The following is a 22,982-nucleotide window of genomic DNA, read 5'->3' on the forward strand; positions in this document are numbered from 1 at the left end:
TATATATATATATTTAAATATATATATAGATAGATAGATAGATAGATAGATAGATAGATAGATAGATAGATAGATAGATAGATAGATAGATAGATAGATAGATTGATTGATAGATAGATAGATAGATAGTATCTCACAAAAGTGAGTACACCCCTCACATTTCAGCAACCGTTTTATTATATGTTGTCAAGGGACAATACTATAGAAATGAAAATTGGATATACTTTAGACTCGTCAATGTGCTGCTTGTATAGCAGTACAGATTTACTGTCCTCTTAAAATAACTCAACGTACAGCTATTGTTTTCTAAATAACTGGCAACACAAGTGAGTACACCCTGAGTGAATATGTCAAAACTGTCCAAAGTGTCAATATTTTGTGTGAGCACCATTGTTATCTTGCACTGCCTTAATCCTCCTGGGCATGGAATTTACCAGAGCTGCACAATTTTTTGCTGGGATCCTCTTCCACTCCTCCATAATGACATCACGGAGCTGCTGGATGTTAGACATGTGGAGCTTCTCCACCTTCCGCTTGAGGATGCCCCACAGGTGCTCAATAGGGTTCAGGTCTGGAGACATCATCACCTTCAACTTCATCTTGGCGGTGTGTTTGGGGTCGTTATCATGTTGGAAAACTGCCGTTCGGCCCAGTTTCTGAAGGGAGGGCATCATGTTCTGCTTCAGAATGTCACAGTACATGCTGGAATCCATGTTTCCCTCAATGAAGCGCAGCTCCCCAGAACCAGCAGCACTCATGCAGCCCCAGATCATGATGCTACCACCACCATGCTTGACTGTAGGCAATTTCCTTGGTACTCCTCACCAGGGCGTCACCACACATGCTGGACACCATCTGAGCCAAACAAGTTTATCTTAGTCTCATCAGACCACAGGAAGTTTTTCTTGTATTTTTTGATTTTTTAATGGTTTTTTTGAGAGGTTTTTTTGAGGGATTTGTTTTGAGGTTTTTTTGTGAGATGCTTTCTTATGGGGTTACGGGTATGCAAACTGACTTGTTGCAGTGTGTGGCCTATGGTCTGAGCCCTGACAAGCTGACCTTCTACTTCTGGAACCTCTAAAGCAATGCCGGCAGCACTCATGCGTCTATTTTTTGAAGCCAGCTTCTGCACCTGACGCACAGCACTAGGACTCAACTTCTTTGATCGAACCTTGCGAGGCCTGTTTCTATCTTAGAAAACCTCTGTATGACCCTAGCCACTCTACTGCAACTCAGTTTAAGGGTGCTACAGATCTTCTTATAGCCTAGGCCATCTTTGTGGAGAGCAACAATTCTAATTCTCAAATCCTCAGAGAGTTCTTTGCCATGAGGTGCCATGTTGAACATCCAGTGGACAGTATGAGAGAATTTTACGCAAAGCACCAAATTTGAACTGCTCTAATACAAGATACACAAATTTGTATGGTCCTGTCAAAGCATTAACATGATGAATAGGACATGTGGCTTTGCATGGTTAAACGACATACAGCTGTGTACTCACTTTTGTTGCCAGCTATTTTGACAATAATGGCTGTATGTTGAGTTATTTTCAGAGGACAGTAAATCTGTACTGCTATACAAGCAGCACACTGAAGAGTCTAAAGTATATCCAATTTTCATTTCTATAGTATTGTCCCTTGACAACATATGTTAAAATGGTTGCTGAAATGTGAGGGGTGTACTCACTTTTGTGAGATACTGTATATATATATATCAAAGTTTCATGTTATTACCATGTTTTTTTTTTATAGTACCATGGACATAGTGCTTCTCTCTGAGCAAACTTTAATTGTTTTTTTGAATATGGTAAACTTTCAGGACCATGGTATCTATTTATAATATATAAAAGTACCATGTTATTATCATCTTATAACATCATGGTACTACCATAGTCTTTTGTAATGGTATGCAATGTTGTTTTGTACAAAAAAGTACAATGGCATTACCATAAGATACATAATTTTTTTGTAAGGAATCTAAATTAATGAATATATTTTAAAATATATAAACTAAACAACTAAAAAACATGACAAAAATAATTACTCACCATTAATACAGAAGACTTTGGTTTCATTGTTTGATATGTTCCTTGTTTATTTTTCCTTTGGTTTTCAAGAACAAGGCCTCACAGTTTTTCTTTTATAAGCCCCTTTGCTCATCTCTCTTTCTTTGTCTTTAACTGTTTAAAGAGGAGTAAATTAAAATGTCTGTTACCCATCCAAATTCTGACATTGCATCATCTCTCCTCCTAGGAACTTCAGTTAATCCTAAAAAAAAGATGCAGGGTTCTAAAAATCCCACATTGGGGAGGAAAGGATGTGCAAACTGTTTAGTCAACAGGCTGAGTGAGATTTGAGGGGGTTTTCAGTTGAGTTGGTTTAAATGTGATTATTTTTGGTGTATATTTAAACGATTAGAAGATTACTGACTCATACATTAATGAATGTATTATTTTGGCTGATTGGAAATGAGTTGCCAAAATCTCTTGTTTCAAACAAAGGGAGGCCACACCCAATGCAGCAGTCCATATCCCACAACACTGAAACTGACAAATGCTTTTATAGGTTTACACCTTTGTTATCTATCTTTAGAAGTCATTTTTAAAAAGACACAAATGAGAATGTCAAAAAATAAAATACCAAAGTAAAAATGAAACCAAAAAGTTCAGGGGTTTTTTTAGCAGCAGGACGTATGACTGACAGAAGAAGAATGTGCTGATGCACAAAACATGATTCATGATGAAAATAGATTCGGATTGTAAATCCCAATTCTTTAAAAGGAGTATGACAAGTATCAGTGGTATTTGATGACAACATTCTTAAAAATAAAGCTTTCTTTCTTTTTTTATTTGCATCAATGGTTCCATGAAGAACCTAGCCTATAACATCCATGGAACTTTTCCAATGCTCAAAAGGTTCTTTAAAGGAAAAAAAGAAAACCCAATGGTTCTTTATAAACCATTCACAGAAAGCTTCTTGGGAAAACCCAAAAAGGTTCTTCTATGGCATCACTAAGAAAACACCTTTTCTGGAAACTTGAACTTTGAGTGAACTTTTAGATCTTTTTTTTTTTTTTTACCAACAAGGGAAAAATGTAGTAGACAAAAGAATAAAATGAAGAGATGTTATTTGTGAAATACATTTAATTCCTAAATATTTGGGCAACAAAATCAGACCAAAATCTATAATTGGTGTGTCAGGATAAAGAGAGCTCGAGTTACAGTTCTCAATTTGGGTATCAGATAACTATGAGATCCTTTCAACACAACAGTAATATTTGATAGTTTTCAAATACGCTGATGTGTTGTAACTTCCAACAGTTAATTTCATAAACAACTGTTTCTCCTTCATAACATTTAATAGTTAGAAGATCATGCTCGACTTGTCAGGACCCCCACATTCTTACATGCTTCAAATTAAATCATTGCATTTTTTAACAAGTACAAGAAGAAAAAAAAGATATCACAGTTAAAGGCATACATTGTCTTTACATGGTAATTAGTATACTATATAGCTGTACACATTACAAGACACTTTCTAAGCATATCAGCATAGGCATTATGTGTTAACAAGACAGGGTTGCATAATGCATGTAGTAAATCACAAATCTGATGGTATTTATGCATCATGGATGAGGGCGCTTTGTAATAGTGCGGTCTAGACGAATAAGTGCACGACAGACATGTACACAGGCATACTTAAGAGTGTAGACACCAGTTTTCAAAGTGAACAGCCTACTACTGGAGCGCCACCTAGTGAAGGTGACAAGGTATTACAGCAAAACTACATCTGTGATGAAGGTGGCAGTGAAGAGTCAAGAGCTTGTCAATCCTATAACGAACCAAGCCTGTCCTTCTAAACTCACTGTCAACAGATATTACAAATGTACATACAGACAATCACGCAAACTCGAGTGATTTCATAACACATTACAGCTATGACAGCATAGATGTTTCCATTAGGGATCCATCTAGATTTGCTATCTAAGTGATTAAGGGATGGGGTGTTTCATTAATAAGGCTAGTAGGTATGAATGAGTCCTCTCTATGGCTTGGATCACTGTAAAGAGGGCCAGAACTTCAGTGACTGGGGCAGTGAATCTACATGTGGTCCAAACTCCTTGTATGACAGCCATCCAGAAAAACAGATTACAGTGTATTAAGAGAGCATAAAGAAATTGTAGTGGGCATGAGGATCTGCCAGATCTGGCTTTCTGCCAGTTCACAAGTTAAACTCAATTGCTAACAATTGCGGCATAATGTTGCCACAAAAAATAATTCTGGATCTTAAAAAAAGCAAAAACCAATGCTACGATGAGGCACGTAAAATAGAAGGGAATGAGTTTTTAAAACAGAAATGTGTCATTTTATACACACGCTTACATTAACGCATCTGTTGAAGCTTGCATATTATCTGAGCTTTTAAGTTGTTCTAATCATTTTAAGTTCTAGACTTTGTTATGACAACTAAATTGTAAAGTAAATGTTAAAGAAAGGCTGTCACGCTAAAATCATGTTAAATACAGAGTATTTTAATGTTTATGAATCGGCCTCATTCACCATCATTGTAAGTACTCCATTGTAACCCAGATTGCTGTTGTTTTTTAAGGAGTGGAATTTTTTTTTGTTGTAAACAACATTATGTTTCAAGTGCTGTTGACTGACCGACTGAGCTTGAATGGCACACAATGTATGAAGTAACGCAGTGCTCGTCAACTGCAATCATTTTAAACCGGAAGTATACTTTCCTTGTCCGAATTCCACTCCAGCTGACAGTCCGTGTGACGCAAGTCTGCTAATGTCAGTGCATACTGTCCGCGTGAAGCCTTGAAAACGAAGGTTCTAAACCGGATGTGTTATTGCGCAGGTGAGGTTTGCTTGGTTGTTAGAGCGCTGTCTACGGAGTGTATTTTGAATGCCTTAAGCATTCAACTGTGCGCAAGATGGAGCGGAATGCGGAAAATTAAGTATACATTGGTGTTTAACGTTATTATTCCTTTTACTCACACTTCCAATAAGCACTTGCTCTCTCACCTAGCTAACACTGTTTATTTAGTGGTTTCTAAGGAAGAAACGTGAACATACAAACAGCAGTCTCAGAAAGGAAGATGGACAGGAGTGTTCAATACAAGATTCATGCTTAAGAGCCATACAGGGCTGCAAATATATACAGTTTATACATGTACATACGTAAAGAATGATATTAATCGATAGCAATAGCAGTACTTCCAAAGTTAACACAAAAAACTACAAGCATATAAATGTATCAGTTCTTCATGTGATAATATACTGTGTTTGTAAGTCTACTGCTATAGCTACAGATCACAACTAGTCTCTTCCAACTACAGCGTAAACAATAGCAGACTAGTTGTTGGTGGTTCCACTGCAACATTTGGACAAAAGAAATGCACAAAAATTGTTCTGAGACCTCAGGAACTAGACAGGGTGGCTACTTTAGGAAACAATGGTAGATACAAAACAAAATAGAAGATGGTAGATATAAAACAAAATATTTTTTTTGGCTGATGTTTTAAAGGTAATATCTTGCCCTTCTGTTTCAGTAAACAGGGCTGTTCCTGATGCCGCAGCAGAGCACCATGCTGAAGATCATCTCGAAGATCTAGAAAAAAAGAGTAAAATAAGGTAAGCAACATCAAACGCTAGTAGAATATAACTTAACACAAAAGGCCCCTATACAAACACACTCTGACTCACTCACCATGATAACAGCGACAACCAAGGCAGCTATGCCAATCAAATAGATCTTCTCAGAGAAAAGCTCTCTGATCTTGTCGTGACAGTTCTGAAAATGGGAGAAACAGGTTATTGTCATGCTATGTGGGATGATTTGGATAAGAATTCTTCAATATGAGGGTTTACCGAGGCAGTTTTTTTGTCTTTAGGACAGGTTTCTGACAACCACATTGTAGCACCTGACCACAGGCCTCCTTTTCCACAGCAGTTAAGCTGAAAACCACAGATGACAGTAGTTAGAAATATGTCTTTTCAACATCTGGACTATTATTTGGTTTGAGAGGAGTTTGAGTTAGCTTGATTAATTGTGTGCTCCTCAGAACATCAGGACTACTTACAGTCTCATGAAAGACCTTCAAGACAGCAGCGGCAGCCTGCCTTTTATCATCTTCTGTAAGTGTAACGCCTCTGTCATACACAGAGTCATAGAAAGTGATCAGCTCTTTGGAGATCTGAAAAAAAAAAAAAATTTAGAATTACAAATATGAAACCAGATGTGTATGTCAGCTTGACACTGTGTATGCGTGTTTGTCAGAGAAACTGACCTTGTCTTTGTTCATGAATCCCCAGATTCCAGCAGCAACCTCACAGGCAAACAGAATGACCAGGCAGGCAAAGAACTGTGGGAGAGAAAGAAAAGGGACGTGTACTGTATGGACAGGAGTCTGTCACTGAATTCATAATGAACAACAATGTAGATTAATTCTTTAGATATATATTTACATTAGTGCTGCCAAATGATTAATCGTGATTAATCAGATACAATTACATGGGGTGAGAGGTGAGAGGTACGATCACAATTATATATATTTTTTTTTTTACGTAATATATGTGTGTGTAAAGTGTATATTTGTTATATATATATATATATATATATATATATATATATATATATATATATATATATATATATATATATATACACACACACACACACGCACACACATACACATGCATGTATATATTTAAGAAAAATATGTTGTTTATATATTAAATATATTTATATAAAATATAAGTTATATTAATATAAATATATACATGTAAATACATATAAATATATATATATATATATTTTTTTTTATTAAATTAAATAAAATTTATGCATTTAGCAGACGCTTTTATCCAAAGCGACTTACAGTGCATTCAGGCTATAAATTTTTACCTATCATGTGTTCCCGGAGAATCGAACCCCCAACCTTGCGCTTGTTAACGCAATGCTCTACCACTTGAGCTACAGGAGCACTAAATTTATTTTCAAAATAAATACTGTGTGTGTATTTATATATACATAATACATAAACAGTACACATACATATATTATGTAAACATAAAACTTTTATTTTGGATGTGATTAATCGTTTGACAGCACTAATATAAATGTTATAATTTTGATATATATTTCTGTTACTTACAAATATTCACTTAGATTAACTGCATCAGTTTACAACTGATGTATACAAGGGGCACACATGTAATAATTGGTCTTATATGCAATAAAATTGAAGACCTTAAATGTAAAATTCTTACATTTTACACCATTTAGAAGGTTCATATATTAATAAGTAAAGCTATGAAAGAGTACCTTAATTTACCGTGCAAACCAATAAGTATGAGTTGCCAATGTCAGTAAGAAAGACATAAATTAAGCAATCTTTTAAAAACTACACTACCATTCAAATCTGGTAAAACATTTATTATTATTTTTATTTTTTTATAATTTATATAAATGTTTATTTTAAAAAAGCTTAACTGCACCAAACATTTGAACTGTGGTATAAAAATGTAATTATTAAACTAATTTTAACAGTTCAGTTAATACATTTACCTAAAATAATTTTAAACTAAACAAAAAAAGCCACACAAGCAGTTTCCTTTCTTTTTCTTTTTTTTTTTTTACGGTGGGGATTTACAGTCAGTCCATTAAAATATACTTCTGATTATTGTTTGGCATCATGTGATTTGAGGAATTTGCTGAGAGGTCAGGATTTGTTACTCACTGTTCCGAGAAGACACTGGGATTCCTGTATGGCTCCATAGCAACCAAGGAATCCAACAAACATCATCACAGCACCGACAGCAATTAAGATGTAGACACCTACAAAAAGAGCATGATGTGTGTTATCATAAAGGGAATCCAAGACCCCTCAACAAAACTAGGACCAAACAGTGGGCCATAAAGAGGTACTAAATTACAATGAACAACCAAACTATATTCGACCAGTCATCCAGTATAAATACTTTTTATATACCGAGGATGCAGTATTGTATCGTGACCAGCAGGAGTCGCTGTGTGCTCACTTTGATGGGGCGGCAAGTTTACTTTAGGCAGAAGGAAAACTGCAGAACATTTGGAAGTCATGAGGGGCCAAAATTAACTTGTTTCCATTCCCTCATTCACATAAAAATGCCTCAAGTTAACAGCAAATCAGGATTCTTATGTAACATGACGTGCACTGGTAGAAGGAAAAAAGAAAGCTTCTTAGAGAAAGAAAGAAAGAAAAAAGAAAGAAAGCGTCCTCTTTTCCCAGTGTTTACATCGCTTAGGCTGAGTGATAACTGCTGTAACTATAGCAACTCCGCAGGCCTTAGGGTGCAGCAACAGTGTTTGCATGGATGTTCAAATGGCAGCGAATAGAGAGACGAACAGAGAAACAGAAACAGAAAACTCTCTCTCTCTCTCTCTCTCTCTCCCACACACACACACACACACACACACACACACACACACAGACTCTCTGAAATCGCTTTGAGTGAGCATGAATTATCCTGCAACTGTATCTTTCACTGTGGCAATACCTGTTCACTCTTGCGTGTTAGCTTCTGTATTTTTTTATAATTTTTTGAACCATTGTTTTCTAAACATTTTTTTTTGTTGTTGTCATTTTGTTTATTAACATCATTCGCTATAGTATTTCTTCTCTCCAGCAAAATAAAATAAATTAAAATAAAACAAAACAATATTCCAATGTGGTGAACTGTTCTAAAAGCTGTTTTGTCAGGTTTAATCAATTCACTGATTGATTCTATCTTCTCAAACACTCAGCATAGGAGCAAATGGATGTTTTACCTCTAAACAAGCTGTGCAGCGGATGTGGAAACAATCTCTGCACTGCTGCAGACACACCGCTCCTGGAACACACTGCCGGACCGCAACCGTGTGCAGTGAACGCTTTAATACGTTAACATGAGGGCGGAAAAAATACGCACCACTTACTCACTGCAAACAGAGTAATGTGAACCTGGCGTTATGTGTGTGCGCTTTCAGTGTGCACGATGCATGGTCTCCAGGAGAGTGCACGAGCGCTGAATGGTTTAAACACTGGCAAGAATTAAAAAGAAAAAATACAATTTATAAACTTTAGTGACGATGTGACACTGCCTCGAATTCTTGTGTGAACTGTGCAGCGTGCAATTCGCTTATATTGCAGACCCGATGTGATTTGAAGCCATTTGCGCATTTTGAGAGGGAAAGAGAAAGCCATTTTTACAACCATTTTGCTGCACATTTGCCTCAGAATGCATTTGGAAATTCACACTGCATTTTGCTACAATTATCACATGGTTACATGATGAAAATGCAATCTCAAGTGTCCTACCCATATTTAGGAAAAAAGACATTTAAATGATAATTTTGCTACAGTTTTTGCTTGAACATGTTAAACATATCTGATCAATTTGGGTAATACAATTTCATTTTAATTTGGTAAGTTATAAAGCGTTAAAATATATTTTAAATTTACTTATTAAAACTATATAAGTGTAAATTATATAAGTGAATTTTCATTTTTGACTGAAAATCCTTTCAAATGTTGCACCTTTGTAATGAAAAAAGGTAAGCTAAAATACAGAAATACATTGTCATTTTACATATTGCAATGTCGTTTTGCATATAAGATTTCAAAATGAATTTTGTTTAAAGAAATACTTAAAGTCCACATGAAATCAAAATATACTTTGTTAGAGCACAGTACTACTCTTGTGGTGAACAATTAATCCATAAAATTAATCCACAGAAAAAAATAGTTTGATAATTTGATTCTCCTCTAAAATATGTCCAAATATTGAAGTAAAGTTGGTTGCAACTCCTGGGCTGCGTTCCAGTCCGTTTTCTTATGCCGTTTCACACAGATTTTAAGGAAACAACCATATGTCAGCACTTTTTTAAAGGAACATAACAGAAAACTCTCTCTTAAGAAACAATAAAATTGAAACACACACACACATTGAAATTGCTGTGACTCAACACACTGAATATGAGCGAGCACGAATTATCTTCCAACAGCATCTTCAACTGTTGTCACACCGGTTCACGTTGCATTTTTACTTGTATTATTTTTTATTTTATTTGCTATTGTTATTTATTTTTGTTTAGTTTAACATCATTAGATGTGTTTTCTTTTCTCCAGCAATAAATAATTAATCAATCCAATGTGGTGAAGTGTTCTGAAAGCTGTTTTGTCAGGTTTAATCAATTTACTGTTTGAATCAGTTCACTGATTCTCTTGTCAGTCACGCAGATACTGGACAGAACCTGAGAACCTGAGAATTCCCTACCCAAAATCAAACCATCTACAGTTAGGGCTGGGCGATAATTCCATAACGCTCGGATCAAAGTTCAAACTGCCGCGCGGCGCGAGCTCACTAGAGCAGATGCGTTTACTCAGTCGGGCGAGCTCTAAACAGTGCTGTGAGATCAAGTGTGAAGCGCTTGAATTCAGCAATGAACACAAATGTCTCTGTGATTTAAACTAGTTTAAAGCCAAACGGGAGAAACACTGTGTGCAATGAGACAGTCAGAAGGCTCTTCAATCTACACATCGCCATCATTTACCATGGATTTACTGCAGTAATACTCATTGCACCATGGTATTGTGCCAGAAATTTGGGATTTTCACACTGAATTTTATTAAAGAAGTAATGGTATATAATTGTAGTATGTATTTGTGATTAAGCTATAGCATGTGTGCATTTATACTGAATGTTTTTAGACTAACGTTACTGTTTTTCATACTAATAGGCTACCTAAAAAACATATCATTTTATTTTTAGCAAGTACTGAGGTGCTGTATGTGTGGTTTTAACTGTTATCATGATTTAAATGTATGCTACTATGGGAGACCAATGCTTACTTGAAAAAATAAAATAATAATAATTAAATAAATACACCTAAAACCTTTAATCATATAAAACTGAGGTTGCTGCAATTTTTACAGATGTTACTGATTCTGATAATGAACAAAAATTTACCTCTATATCCTAACATAAGCTACTATCAAATGTGCATTTCTGAGAGACAAAAAGTTATATTATTATTATTATTATTATCAGGCAACCCAAATCTGTATCTTGATTTGAAACAATATCACTCATTATAATATGCAGAAACGAAGAAATTAATTTTTCTATTTAGATATTTATTTTGTTAAGGAAAATTAATGGTCTGGTTTCTACAACTTTCACTTTGAAGCAAAAATCTGGCTTTAAACTACAAAAAAAGCATCATTGGTTTAAAATCAAATTAAAGTGAAAGCGTAATGCAAAGCCTTCTTTCTTTGTTTCTCCATCTCTTATTCAAAATTCAGTTGATCTTGTCCTTCCAGCCCCCTCTCTCATGCTCCGGCCTGCACAGTGACACACCCAGGGCACTTTAACTTACAAACTAAATCCCCAGAGCATAATTCAATTTTGTTTTTAAAACATATAAATGTCCTGCTGTCATTTAGCGACTGTGCCCATTCCCTTGCAAGAGAATAAAAAAAAAATCAATGCAATGTGGGGTGGTGCGGGAGGGGACTGACCGAGTCCTGGTTCCATTTACTTAATTGCAGTGGGTAAGGGGCTAAAGGAACTGCCACCAGGCCATTTTTCAGTGTGACAGGCCTGAATGGAGCACTACGATGTGACTAGCATACTGAACAGCTGCATAATACACACCAACTCTCCCTCTGTCACACTTTCACTTTTTCTTTAAACAAACCATTTTCTTTTTGCTTCTACTATTAACTAGCTGTGTAGAGTGTGTTAAGTTTGAGAGAAAAAATAACTGTGAATAATGTGAATAAGTAGAAGAATGTAAGGATAGTTCTATGGCCAGGTGCTTCCAGTAGCGAATGAGCGTCTTATGACACAAAACACTGAAGTGACCCCCATCTCTCTGTACTGGCCTCCTGGATCGAGGCAATGACTCCACTGTCTGCATCTCTGTCTGAGTGTATGTGAGTCTCGGAAAGAGTATTTAAAAATCATGTATGAGTGCAAAGAAAGTTGCCAAATGCAGCTGCTATTTTCGTTAATTCTAAAGAGCAGACATCTGGCTCCTGGCCAGTGAAAGACAGGGAGTGAGAGAGAGAGAGAGAGAGAGAGAGAGAGAGAGAGAGAGAGAGAGAGAGAGAGAGAGAGAGAGAGAGAGAGAGAGATGGTATCACATGAGGAAATGGAAAAAAAGACGTTAGCAAAAAATAAAATAAAAAAAGGAAAATATGAAGGAGAAGAATGGGAAAAGGAGGACTGTGAACAAGAGTATGAGAAGAATGAGACAAAAGTGGTAAGAAAAGGAAGTGAAGGAGTGTACAGGGTAAAAGTGTGGACACTGTTTAGCAATTTTTCAGAGGAAAAAATCAGTCATTTCAAAAGGAATCTACGCAATCAGAATTTCTGTGCGACAGCGGAAAATTTCCTAATGCAGATTTTGTAATGGATTTAAGCTGGTCACATGGATTCATCATGTTGACTTCATCTATCACGACACTATTGACAATAGACAACTCAACTTTTTCCCCCGCAAAATGTTCCAACAGGTTTCAAACTGTTTATGCAGATGAAACCATCAGAAAGCTGCTTGGTTTAAAATTGATTTCTGTGTTAACTATGCACCACAGTATTGGCAACAGCAATTTTGCTGAAATTTTGCTAATGTGACAATAACTTAAAGGTGAAAAAGGAATAGGAAAGTCAGTGCACACGCTGCAAATTTTAAGCACAAACAGATGATGCCAGAGTTCAGAGTTGAACCACAATGGAAGTAACGGTGAGAGGAAAAGCTGCAGCGAGAGAGAGAGAGAGAGAGAGAGAGAGAGAGAGAGAGAGAGAGAGAGAGAGAGAGGGTGGCATGTTCTCAGACAGTAGGCGGAGCTATAGTTGGAGGGGTGCTGGGATGTGTGAGCAGATTTTTCCTCTTGTTTTTTTTTCTAGAAACTGTTTCCTTTTGAAAGTCCAAACATACACATTTGATTTATTGTATTTACATACTAAAGAAACGTGCTAACCTGCAATTGTTACTTGTAAGGAGCTGTTTCTAACCTGATCTAACAATTAAATGTACTTTTGTAGGTGTGAACAATATATTCAGGATGATCAAGTTAATAAAATATATATAAAAAAGTTCATGTTAAATAATGTATAGATTATTATTTTTTTATTGAATAATGTAAGTGTAAGATGTTACTAAGATGTAAGATGTTACTACATAAAGGACATTTTTAGTTTAACATTTGTATTTTAGTGTACACAAAAAACTCTTTCTATAATTTTGGGTTAAAATGCTTAAAAATCAGTCATGAACTGTGAAACTAGCCTACAAAAACTATTTCTGTATAAGAAAAATATTACTTAACACTTTTGAATCAAACTAAACACTTCAGGTTAAACTAATGAATGTGCTTTTAAGGGTCAGATTAATTGGAACAAGCTCCTTAAGGTAACAACTTTTTAAGTTGTAGCTAGTGTTATTCTGGAAGTACATTTGTTGATTCTCCAAGTATAATTACTTCCTTTTGCTTTTTTCCTCATTAATCTTGCCTTTTTCTCCCTGATCATGCTGCCAACTCCTTTTCCTCACGCTCAATCATCACCATTCTCTCCGTCTCACAAAGATCTGATATCGCCAGGACCTTTGTGTTCCCACTCTCACATCTCTGATTCTGTTCAAGATTCACATGTTCACCCTTCGTCTTGGTTCCCAAATCTTTTTTAAGACACTCCCTGTCTGTATATGATGGTATGATATCTAGAAGCTATGACAGTAACTACTACAGCGCAAGGAGAGAGTTGGAAAACGCTGAATTAGTACTCTCCTTTCACATAAGAAAAACAAACTTTGTTTAAACACGTCAGGAAGTAACAGCCCAAACTAGATTCTTAAAATATGCCACTCAAATCTGAAGAAACAAGACAAATGGAAAGCAGAAAACCTTGAAAAACACAAAAGGCCAAGTCACAAAACATCAAGGTCACTTCCTAAGAAGGAAATGTAATATTTGCTCAGCTAAAACACTTAATTTGACCTTAAGAATACAGCAAAACAAGCCATTCTTCTGGAAAAGAAAAACATCAGAATAATTCATACGAACTTGAAATTAATTAAGGGTCTGTAAGCCTGAAAAGAACTGGAGATAAGTACACAAATGCATGTCTGTAGCTGTCTGTTAAGTAAGAACATACCGAAGAAAATCGCATTAGTTTTGCATTCCAAGGAAGGCTGACTGCTTTTGAAAAAAATTGTGTATTATATGTTTCTTCCATTTTTTTTTCAAAGTTATATAATAACTAATATTTTTACACTGTACAATATAGCATTACTAGCAGTAACAGGATTGCTTAGTATATGTCTCAATAAGGTTGGATAATTATTGTTTATTTTTTCTCACTAACTCATCACAGAGTGCTTCCATCTGGCAACCAGCAAAAACTCTCCTGAAACTAATTTGTCCACTTGAAAAGGCTTTCAGTGGAAAAGAGCATACATCCACATCAGTTCTGTGGTACAAATAACTCAAAGACAATGAGCTGCAATGCTAATGCTGAGTGCTGATGGATTTTCAAAGTGATTGTGATCATAGGTACAGGAAGCCATTTGTGCTAATTGAATATAAATGAATTCTAAGTATTGACAAAAAAAAAAAAAAAAAAAAAACATTTTAGCTAAGTGTCTCATGAGGCCTGCTGACACTGGTATGCTGTCAGACGAAATGTATGCTAAAGGGAATATTCAACAAATAATGTTACTACTTTCAGCATCATGTTGTTCCAAAGGTCTATCTTTGTATTCCATGCAGGACTATTTGAGTTTTACTTTCAGATTGACAGCCCCCACTGGCAGGGGGCGTAAATTTCGTCTAACAGTTGTGGGGGGGGACAATAAACATAAAACTTCTCAAGAGAAATTTTTGAAGGGGACACAAATAATCCAGTTAAAATTGTACTTGTAAGGATATGTATACACAGAGGAAAGCCGTACTACTATTAGTGCAGCAGGGAGACCGTGCCAAATTAGACAACGGTGAAAACGCTCGTTTCCGTTGTAGACATTACTATCCATCACCATGTTGCCAAGTCCGCGGTTTTACCGTGGCATTGGGTTACTTTATCACTGTTGCCGCAGGCTGTTTTTCATGTCGGCACCATGGGTTGAAGCAACCCCAGTAACCCCAGTCACGGTTTTTAGCGGGGACTAGTGTTGGGCGACATGGTCATTTTTCAAATCGTCATACCGTCAGCCCGTGAGATCGACGATACACGATATTATTATTCGTGGGTGGAGGAAGAGAGAGACTCTTTGTTCTTGTCATATCATAACTATTTGGTGTTTTAAACTGCGCAGGTGCGCGAGAGTGAGCCTGTGGAATCACCAATAATCGGAAAAATATACTTTCAAACATACTGATAAACTAACGTTAAATATAAAAATACTATATTTAAAACATCTAGTTCATATATAGTCGGACGCACCTATCATATCACGCGTCCTGTGACAAATTTGCTGCATCTGCGCACGGAAGTTATCAGTCTAAATGTTCTGCAAAATCAGTCAACGGTGAAAATCAATAGTAGATTTCATTTAAAGACCAACAGTTCAACACTAAATATTTGACATATACGAACACGTTAAATATAAAGTATTTAAAACAGGTAAGTTCATATATTTGGTGTAAAATTCAATTGAACGGATGCATCAGTCATACAGCGCTCCAGACCGTGCGCCCCATGACGAGCCCGATGCAACCCCAACAGAAACGAATGAGATGCATTCTAACATAACTGTAGCATTAAACTCAGTTAGTGAGGGCTCATTTAAAATATTGCACATACTGTATATAGGCCGTTCAGATTACTTGTTACAGTGCAATGAAATACCTTCTATCTGCAGATGATGTAGGCTACGTCTGTTTGTGGATGAAGACTTCTTCACCAGCTACAGGCTCAAATCCTCATTTGTGCGCGTGAAATGTGGTGCTGAAGTGAAATAGCGAGGCAATTTGATTGCCGAATTATAATGGGCCGCCTAATAAAAATAATAATAATTATTTTATTATTATTATTATAATAATTATTATAATTTATAACATTAATAGGAGAATGAGCCTAATATCGTCTTGACTATCGATATCTCTGACTATCATCGATACACGATACTATCGTCTATCAGCACAACCCTAGCGGGGACCCCCCTCGAAACGCGGTTAGTTTGGGCTAGTTTTGAATAGTTATTGGGCGGGTTTTGTTGTGAACACCTGGCAACCCTGTCCTTCAAGCAGGTAGTTATTATTATTAACATAGTGGACTCATCGAAAAATACATTGGCATCATGTATTAAAGAGAAAATAATCACTTCATCCGATGTTTAAGTGAATAAAATAGCCATTGACAGCCTTACTTACTGGAGTTCCACACGTCTCTCTTACAGGACTTGTGCGTGTGTAGCCTAGGTGATGTAAAAGAACAAAGCAGGCATTTGGACCAAAGCACTGTGAGGCAAGGGAGGGGGAGACTAAAACTCTTTCTAAACTTAAAACGCATTTTTGCCCCGTTTGTGTTGTTTTACTACTTACACAATTATTTAAAGTATAAAACATTATTATTTACAATACACAGCATGGTTTTTAATCATAATTTTTGGGGGGACAACTCTCAGACTGCTCCGGGTATGTGTTCATGGTGTGTGTGTGTGCACTTTGGATGGGATAAATGCAGAGCACTAATTCTGAGTGTGAGTCACCATACTTGGCCACATGTCATGTCACGTCACCCCCCCGGATTTACGCCTATGCCCACTGGTGATTTCCACCAATAAGACATTCATTCACCATGTTTCCTGTACTAAAAGGAAGATGTGGGGATTTCTCTGGTAAATGAATCACAAAAACATCCTTTCCAGAAAAAATTACTCAACTGTACCGTACACCAGATTGTTAGATACAATGACCAACATTTTTGTAGGGTTACCCTACACATTAATTAGTGGTTAGTAGTAGTTTAAATATTATAACACAGTGAATGTTTTGCATTGCATGCTACAGAATCTGTATAATTTCCAGTTAAGGTTTTAAATAAATAAGATTTTTAATTATTTTATTTTTTGTAAATTAAAAAATAAACACATTATAGCATTCAAAAGTATGGGGTCATAAGATTTTAACACTTTTGAATGTTAGTGTATAGCTTCATTTGTCCTTGAGTTATCACTGTGAAACAGGCCGCAGAAAAGAGCCCTATGATTAGTTGGCAAATTTGTGTACCCAAAGAGCCAAGAGGACGCTAGAAGAAGCACTAATGGCACTAATGTCATATTTGTTTGAGTCCTGAATCCAGTCTTATCCAAACTGTAGTGTTTAAGTACAGCAGCACTCACTCATCTAATTTAGTTGCTATGGATACATCCCTCCCCTGACATTATGGAATAATTGAGTCACCCGGGCCAGCGCCATTCTCCTCAAACTAAGCAGCAGGCATTTTCAGGGAAAGGCTGACTTGACCACACACCACCATGAGGCTTACACAGTGGCTGATGGGAATCGCTCAAAAAAAGATAAGAGAAGGGAAAGAGTCTCAAATGTTTGTACAACAGAGACAATGAGTCTCTGGATATTTTTAGTAACGGAGTTTGTGTTCACCTGACCCTGTTTCTAGAACATAATGTATTCACAAGTAGTAAATATCACAGCACTGCTTCATGGAAATGAATGACTGACTTTTATTATTTACTATTCATGAGTGCCTATTCTTTAATCGCATACTATTTTGTAGCTATGAGACCAAGTGATGACTTTTAAAGAGACAAGCATAAATCTATTCAAGGCAAAAAGCATCCCCACCTGGAGCCGCCCACCACTCTTCCTCTGATGGACTTGAGCTCTAGTTGTGTTCTCTCACATTACACTCCATAAAGAGCAAGGCAGGGTGTGTAGAGCTGCTGGCTGCAGGCCATTTCCTCACATTAAGATGTTGAGAGCTGTAATGTTTCATCTGCAGCTCCTTACATGGCATCTTTGCACTTTGCAGACAGACAATAGATCACAGTATAGTATATTTGAAGAGTTTGGTTCCAATCGCTATAAATCCATCTTGATTAATTTTAGTAAAAATGTGTTTTCTTTACCAAGAAAGTGCCAAGATGAAAACCATAATCTTTAGGTTATAATAACACTAAGAATTCAAATCCAGATTTTGATTTTCAAAGATTTAATAATGCAATACATCAATAATACGTTTTTTTTTTTTTTTTTTTAAATGCAATAAATCCATTGAATCAATATGAAAGCAAAGCAAGTTGATCCACATGTGACAGGCTCTGAACTTGGTCAATACTAATCTTATATACAGGCACTGGACTAAAAAAACATTCATCAGTCATCGCTTCCAAAATGAATTGAACAGGTCATCTTGTTTGCTATAAATTAATTACAACAATAAAAGAAAATTTCATCATGAACAGGAACATGAACAACATCACATTAGACCACAGAAATTCCAAAATGACATTTCCCTTACATTCAACTTCCAAAAGTGCATTCATCTTTGCCATGTTACATTCATTTAGTTGACTATGTGCTGTATTAATAAAAACATAAATGGCATTAATAAAAACACTAACACTGACAAGCTATGCAATATCACGCTCATAATCGAATGCGATATACCTAATGAACACGATATAGCGTAGCTTGTCAGTGATCTACGGCTCTGTGTATTAAATGCCGCTCCATCTGAAAGCACGTGATGGAGATTTACTGGTACTATTAATCACAGAATCGGCTTTACTGACGAGATAAGCAAGACAATCACATGCGATTTATCGTGCAGCCCTTTGTTGATCACTCAAGTACAAAGTAGATGAGGAAAACTAGGATGGCGAGTGTATTCAAAGCGCTGCCATTACTGTGTGTGAGTGTGTGGAATGGTGTGCTGTGATTGGTTGAGCGGATATATCGCATTCTGCAGAGAAAGGTTCGGAAAAAATGGGAGAAAAAACTGGTCCTAATAACTCAGCGAATATCGTATTTTGCGTAAAACTAAAAATGGACTTTTCAATACCGACTAGGGCTGGGTGATATATATAAAAAAATTATATCTCGATATTGTCAAAAATTTTGCGATATTCGATATATATCTCGATATGTTTGCATTTGCATTAAAATAATATAAAAAAAAAAGATTTTCTTTTGCCCATTAAAAAAAACAACAAAAACAATTTAGATTGAACAGCTAATTTAAGCAGTTTAAAAAAATCTAGACCAAGTGATCACTTACTGCTTTTTATTAAATGAACACATGTAGGCCTATATGTAACTGAAGTAGTGCAAAACAAAACTTTTTTAGTGCATGCAATTCAACATTTAAACTATGCAACTCAGGGAAATAACTAAACTGGGATAAGTATTTTATTTAAATTTTTTTTTATAAGTTTTTTAGCTAAGAACACAAGTCTGTCAACTGTCTGCGGTTTTAAGAGAAGCTCTGTGGCATGAAACTATGTTCCCACTGACACTAAAAACCCTCTTGATAGGGAGCTAGTTGCTGAAGCACATAGCTATTTCTATATATATATATATATATATATATATATATATATATATATATGAATACCAAAGACTTTTGAACTCTCTCTGTCTATATTATGAAAACTGATAATTATAACAGTGAAATTCCCTAATAGTAATTCCAAATGGCCATCACAATCACAATCGCAATCAATACAGTCGAGATCTCATGAAAGAACACAGAGTGGCTGAACAATGCTTTCATTAGATCGCTAAACTCCAGCTTGTTAGTGTTTTTAGATCATCTGCGGCAGCGCTTCCGCAATGAGGAGTGAGCATTTACGCATGGTTGCCAGATTGCTTAAAATAGGCAGGGTAGAAAATGTATCCTTGTAACAGCGAAGCTCTGATTCGGGGATTTAAACTCTTGTTATCTGGCAACCGCTGTCATGAAAGCTCTCGTAGTAGAGGCGTGTAGAGCAGTCCGCAGTTACATGTTCCTTTTTTGGACGTTCGGCGCATTCTTTTGGGAAATATATGCTTGAATTTGAAATATTCGATATTCACGATATTTTCGAATTTTACATCGTCGTCAGAATTATTCCGATATTATCGCTAATATTCGATATATCGCCCAGCCCTAAAACCGAACAGATACAATACTGATTTTGGTGGAAACCCCCCCTTTTTTTTTTCCGTGTTTTGGTACCGAACTCTTCATTTGTTCTGTTTCAACCTGAGCTCTAAATCGCATTCTGTCATTCATCACTTACATTGCATGATTCCCTTAAATCTCACTATTCTAATCTCACTATATATTTCACTATTCTGCCAAGTGCATGTCATACTGTATCTCGAAATTTGCTGATTCTCTGGCTTTGCTTTCAGATCTGCAGGAATAAGCAGCTGTATTTTTTTCTGATAGTATTCTTTATTGGGTTGCCATGTGTTAGGATGCCACAAATCTGAGTTTTACGTCTTGTCCCTCTGACCACTGCTGCTCCCATGGTGCCTAAGCGCTCAACTGTTCCCAGACATCACACAGGCCACCCGCTAGGCTTTTATAATAGGGGCTGTGTCCTGCTGAAGCACTGGACCTTGGTGGTCAAAAGGTTAAAGCCCAGATATATTAATGGCGAAAAAAAAAAAAAAAAAATCTTTAAAAAAACATGACTTTAAGATGACTTTTAAAATCAGAAATTTTATTTATTACTTTTGTTTTGTTGTCTCTAAATTCCCCACATACTCAGTAATGTTTTGCATATTATCTGTATAATTTTCAGCTAATGTTCAAAATAAAAAATATCAAAATCCTTTTTAATTATTATTATATTTTTTATGAAATGTTGAAAACAGTTGTACTGCTTAACATTTTTAGTGAAAATCTTGATACTTTTTTGAGATTGTTTGATGAATAGAAAGTTCAACAGGTTGAAATAACCTTTTGTAACATTATTAATGTTTGTGACATGTTTATATAACAATTTTGTGAGATAAAGTATATATTTGAAACTATATGTATTTTGAAATTGAAATTGATTGCTGCTCATGATTAAGGGCTCAAGCTCTCAAGCTCTAACTCCCATGGACTTATACATGAATCAGTAATAAAACTGACAAAAAGGTGGAGATGGAGTGGTAAAGGGAAGCTTGAATAATTTTTTACTAGTGTGAGTTAAGCAGCCATTTAAACACGCTGACTCTTGCATCGTGACTGGCAGGATTAGAAGAACATGCTCCTCCCAAACCTTTGTTTAAAACTCATATAAACTACAATTAGGGTTGTGGTTAATAGCTGTTGAAAATGAGTTTCAAATGATATGAAACTAGGGCTGGACGATATGGCCAAAATTTATATCACGATAAATTTCTTAATTTCGGTCGATACGATAAAATTCCGATATTGATATTAACACAATTAAAAAAGCCTCGTAAAAACTACAAAGAACGCCCACAACAGATCTCTGTGCATACAAACTTTTGTTATACAGTTATTTTTATTATATGGGTTATTATTTAAAACCATATAATATTTTAGAAAAAAAAGGCACAAATAAGTTAGTTTTTTTTTTTATTTAGCCTTCATACAAACAATAAATGTGAAATCACTGTCAATTAATCATCTCAGACTTACCTAATTAATAATAATATTAATATCTTTAACTTCAAACTACAGGCTAATAAACACTACCAGTCAAAAGTTTTTGAACAGTAAGATTTTTAATGTTTTTAAAGAATTATCTTCTGTTCACCAAGCCTGCATTTATTTGATTCAAAATACAGCAAGAAAAGTAACATTTTGCAATATTTTTACTATTTATTATTATTATTATTTTACTATTTATTTCTGGATAATATGACACTGAAGACTGGTGTAATGATGCTGAAAATTCAGCTTTGATCTCAGGAATAAACTACATTTTAAAATAAAACAGTTATTTTAAATAGTAAAAATATTTCAAAATTTGACTTTTTGCTGTACTTTGGATCAAATAAATGCAGGCATGGTGAGCAGAAGAATTCTTTAAAAGAAAACATTATACAACAAGTGCTAATGTTTATTCAACGAAGTCAAACGCCACAAATAAATCAATGTATGGGAAATACTGCTAATGTATATCGAAATATCAGAAATGTGTTTAAAAATCATATCACCATTATTGAAAAAAATTATATTGCGATACATATTGATATTGAATTATTGTCCAGCCCTATATGAAACACATATTTTGTTTCAAGCAGCCCAATGAGGGGTGTTATCAGTACTGCATAAGCTATACTCACTTATACACGCAAGATGTACACACACACACACACACACACACACACACACAGACACAGTTAGTCACATCTGTAACCAGCCCTAAATGTTCAGGAAATACTTAACATGACTCACTGTGAATTTCACATTTTCCAAACCCTAAGCAGGGCCACAAGTATTAAACTCCTCCATTGAGCACACAGAACTGCAAAAATATCTCCAACTGAGCAAAACAGAGATAATATTCTGCATCCCAGAAGAAAGAAATTGTATGTTGAGTGTGTTTATGTGTTTGATGGGAGTAGGGGATTGGGAAAGGGGCACAGAGAAGGAGAACATACAGTACAAACCCTGTGTAATTGTGGCTCTTAAATAAGATTTTCCTGTTTCCATTAGTTATATGCTCATTAACAAACATGTCGAAAATACTATGTTTCACTTTTGGATGAGTGTAAGCCACGTGTTTTCCATAAAGCAGGCAAAGTGATCTAGCTGAAAAAAACTCTGGCAAGTACCTTAAAGACCAATGGAAAGGAAAGGAAAAGGGAAAGAGAACAGTGTTTTCACAAAAGCGCAAAAAAGCAGTCTGAGAAAGCAGACTCCTGTACTTAAATAAATTATAGTTTCCATGTATCACAAGACGAAATACACAGCTAAGCTGAAAATGAAATGATAAAGAGATTTTTTTAAAAAGAGGTATATTGTAACAAATCAT

The 22,982-nt window shown here is 35.6% G+C and overlaps 1 protein-coding gene across 1 annotated transcript in view; it reads right to left on the minus strand.

The window, feature by feature from the left end:
• Positions 1-5,028: 5,028 nt before the first annotated feature.
• The window catches only part of LOC109092764 (CD81 protein-like), a 28,949-nt gene continuing 10,995 nt past the window's right edge, over positions 5,029-22,982 (minus strand). Inside the window, exons 3-8 of the mRNA XM_042727707.1 lie at positions 7,750-7,847; positions 6,298-6,372; positions 6,091-6,204; positions 5,879-5,965; positions 5,718-5,801; positions 5,029-5,618 (exon numbers count right to left, since the gene is read on the minus strand). Coding sequence (XP_042583641.1) covers positions 5,556-5,618; positions 5,718-5,801; positions 5,879-5,965; positions 6,091-6,204; positions 6,298-6,372; positions 7,750-7,847 — 521 coding nt within the window. The 3' untranslated portion in view covers positions 5,029-5,555. The remainder of the gene's footprint in view (positions 5,619-5,717; positions 5,802-5,878; positions 5,966-6,090; positions 6,205-6,297; positions 6,373-7,749; positions 7,848-22,982) is intronic.

The sequence above is a fragment of the Cyprinus carpio genome, chromosome B7 (assembly GCF_018340385.1).
Source record: "Cyprinus carpio isolate SPL01 chromosome B7, ASM1834038v1, whole genome shotgun sequence".
NCBI lineage: Eukaryota > Metazoa > Chordata > Actinopteri > Cypriniformes > Cyprinidae > Cyprinus > Cyprinus carpio.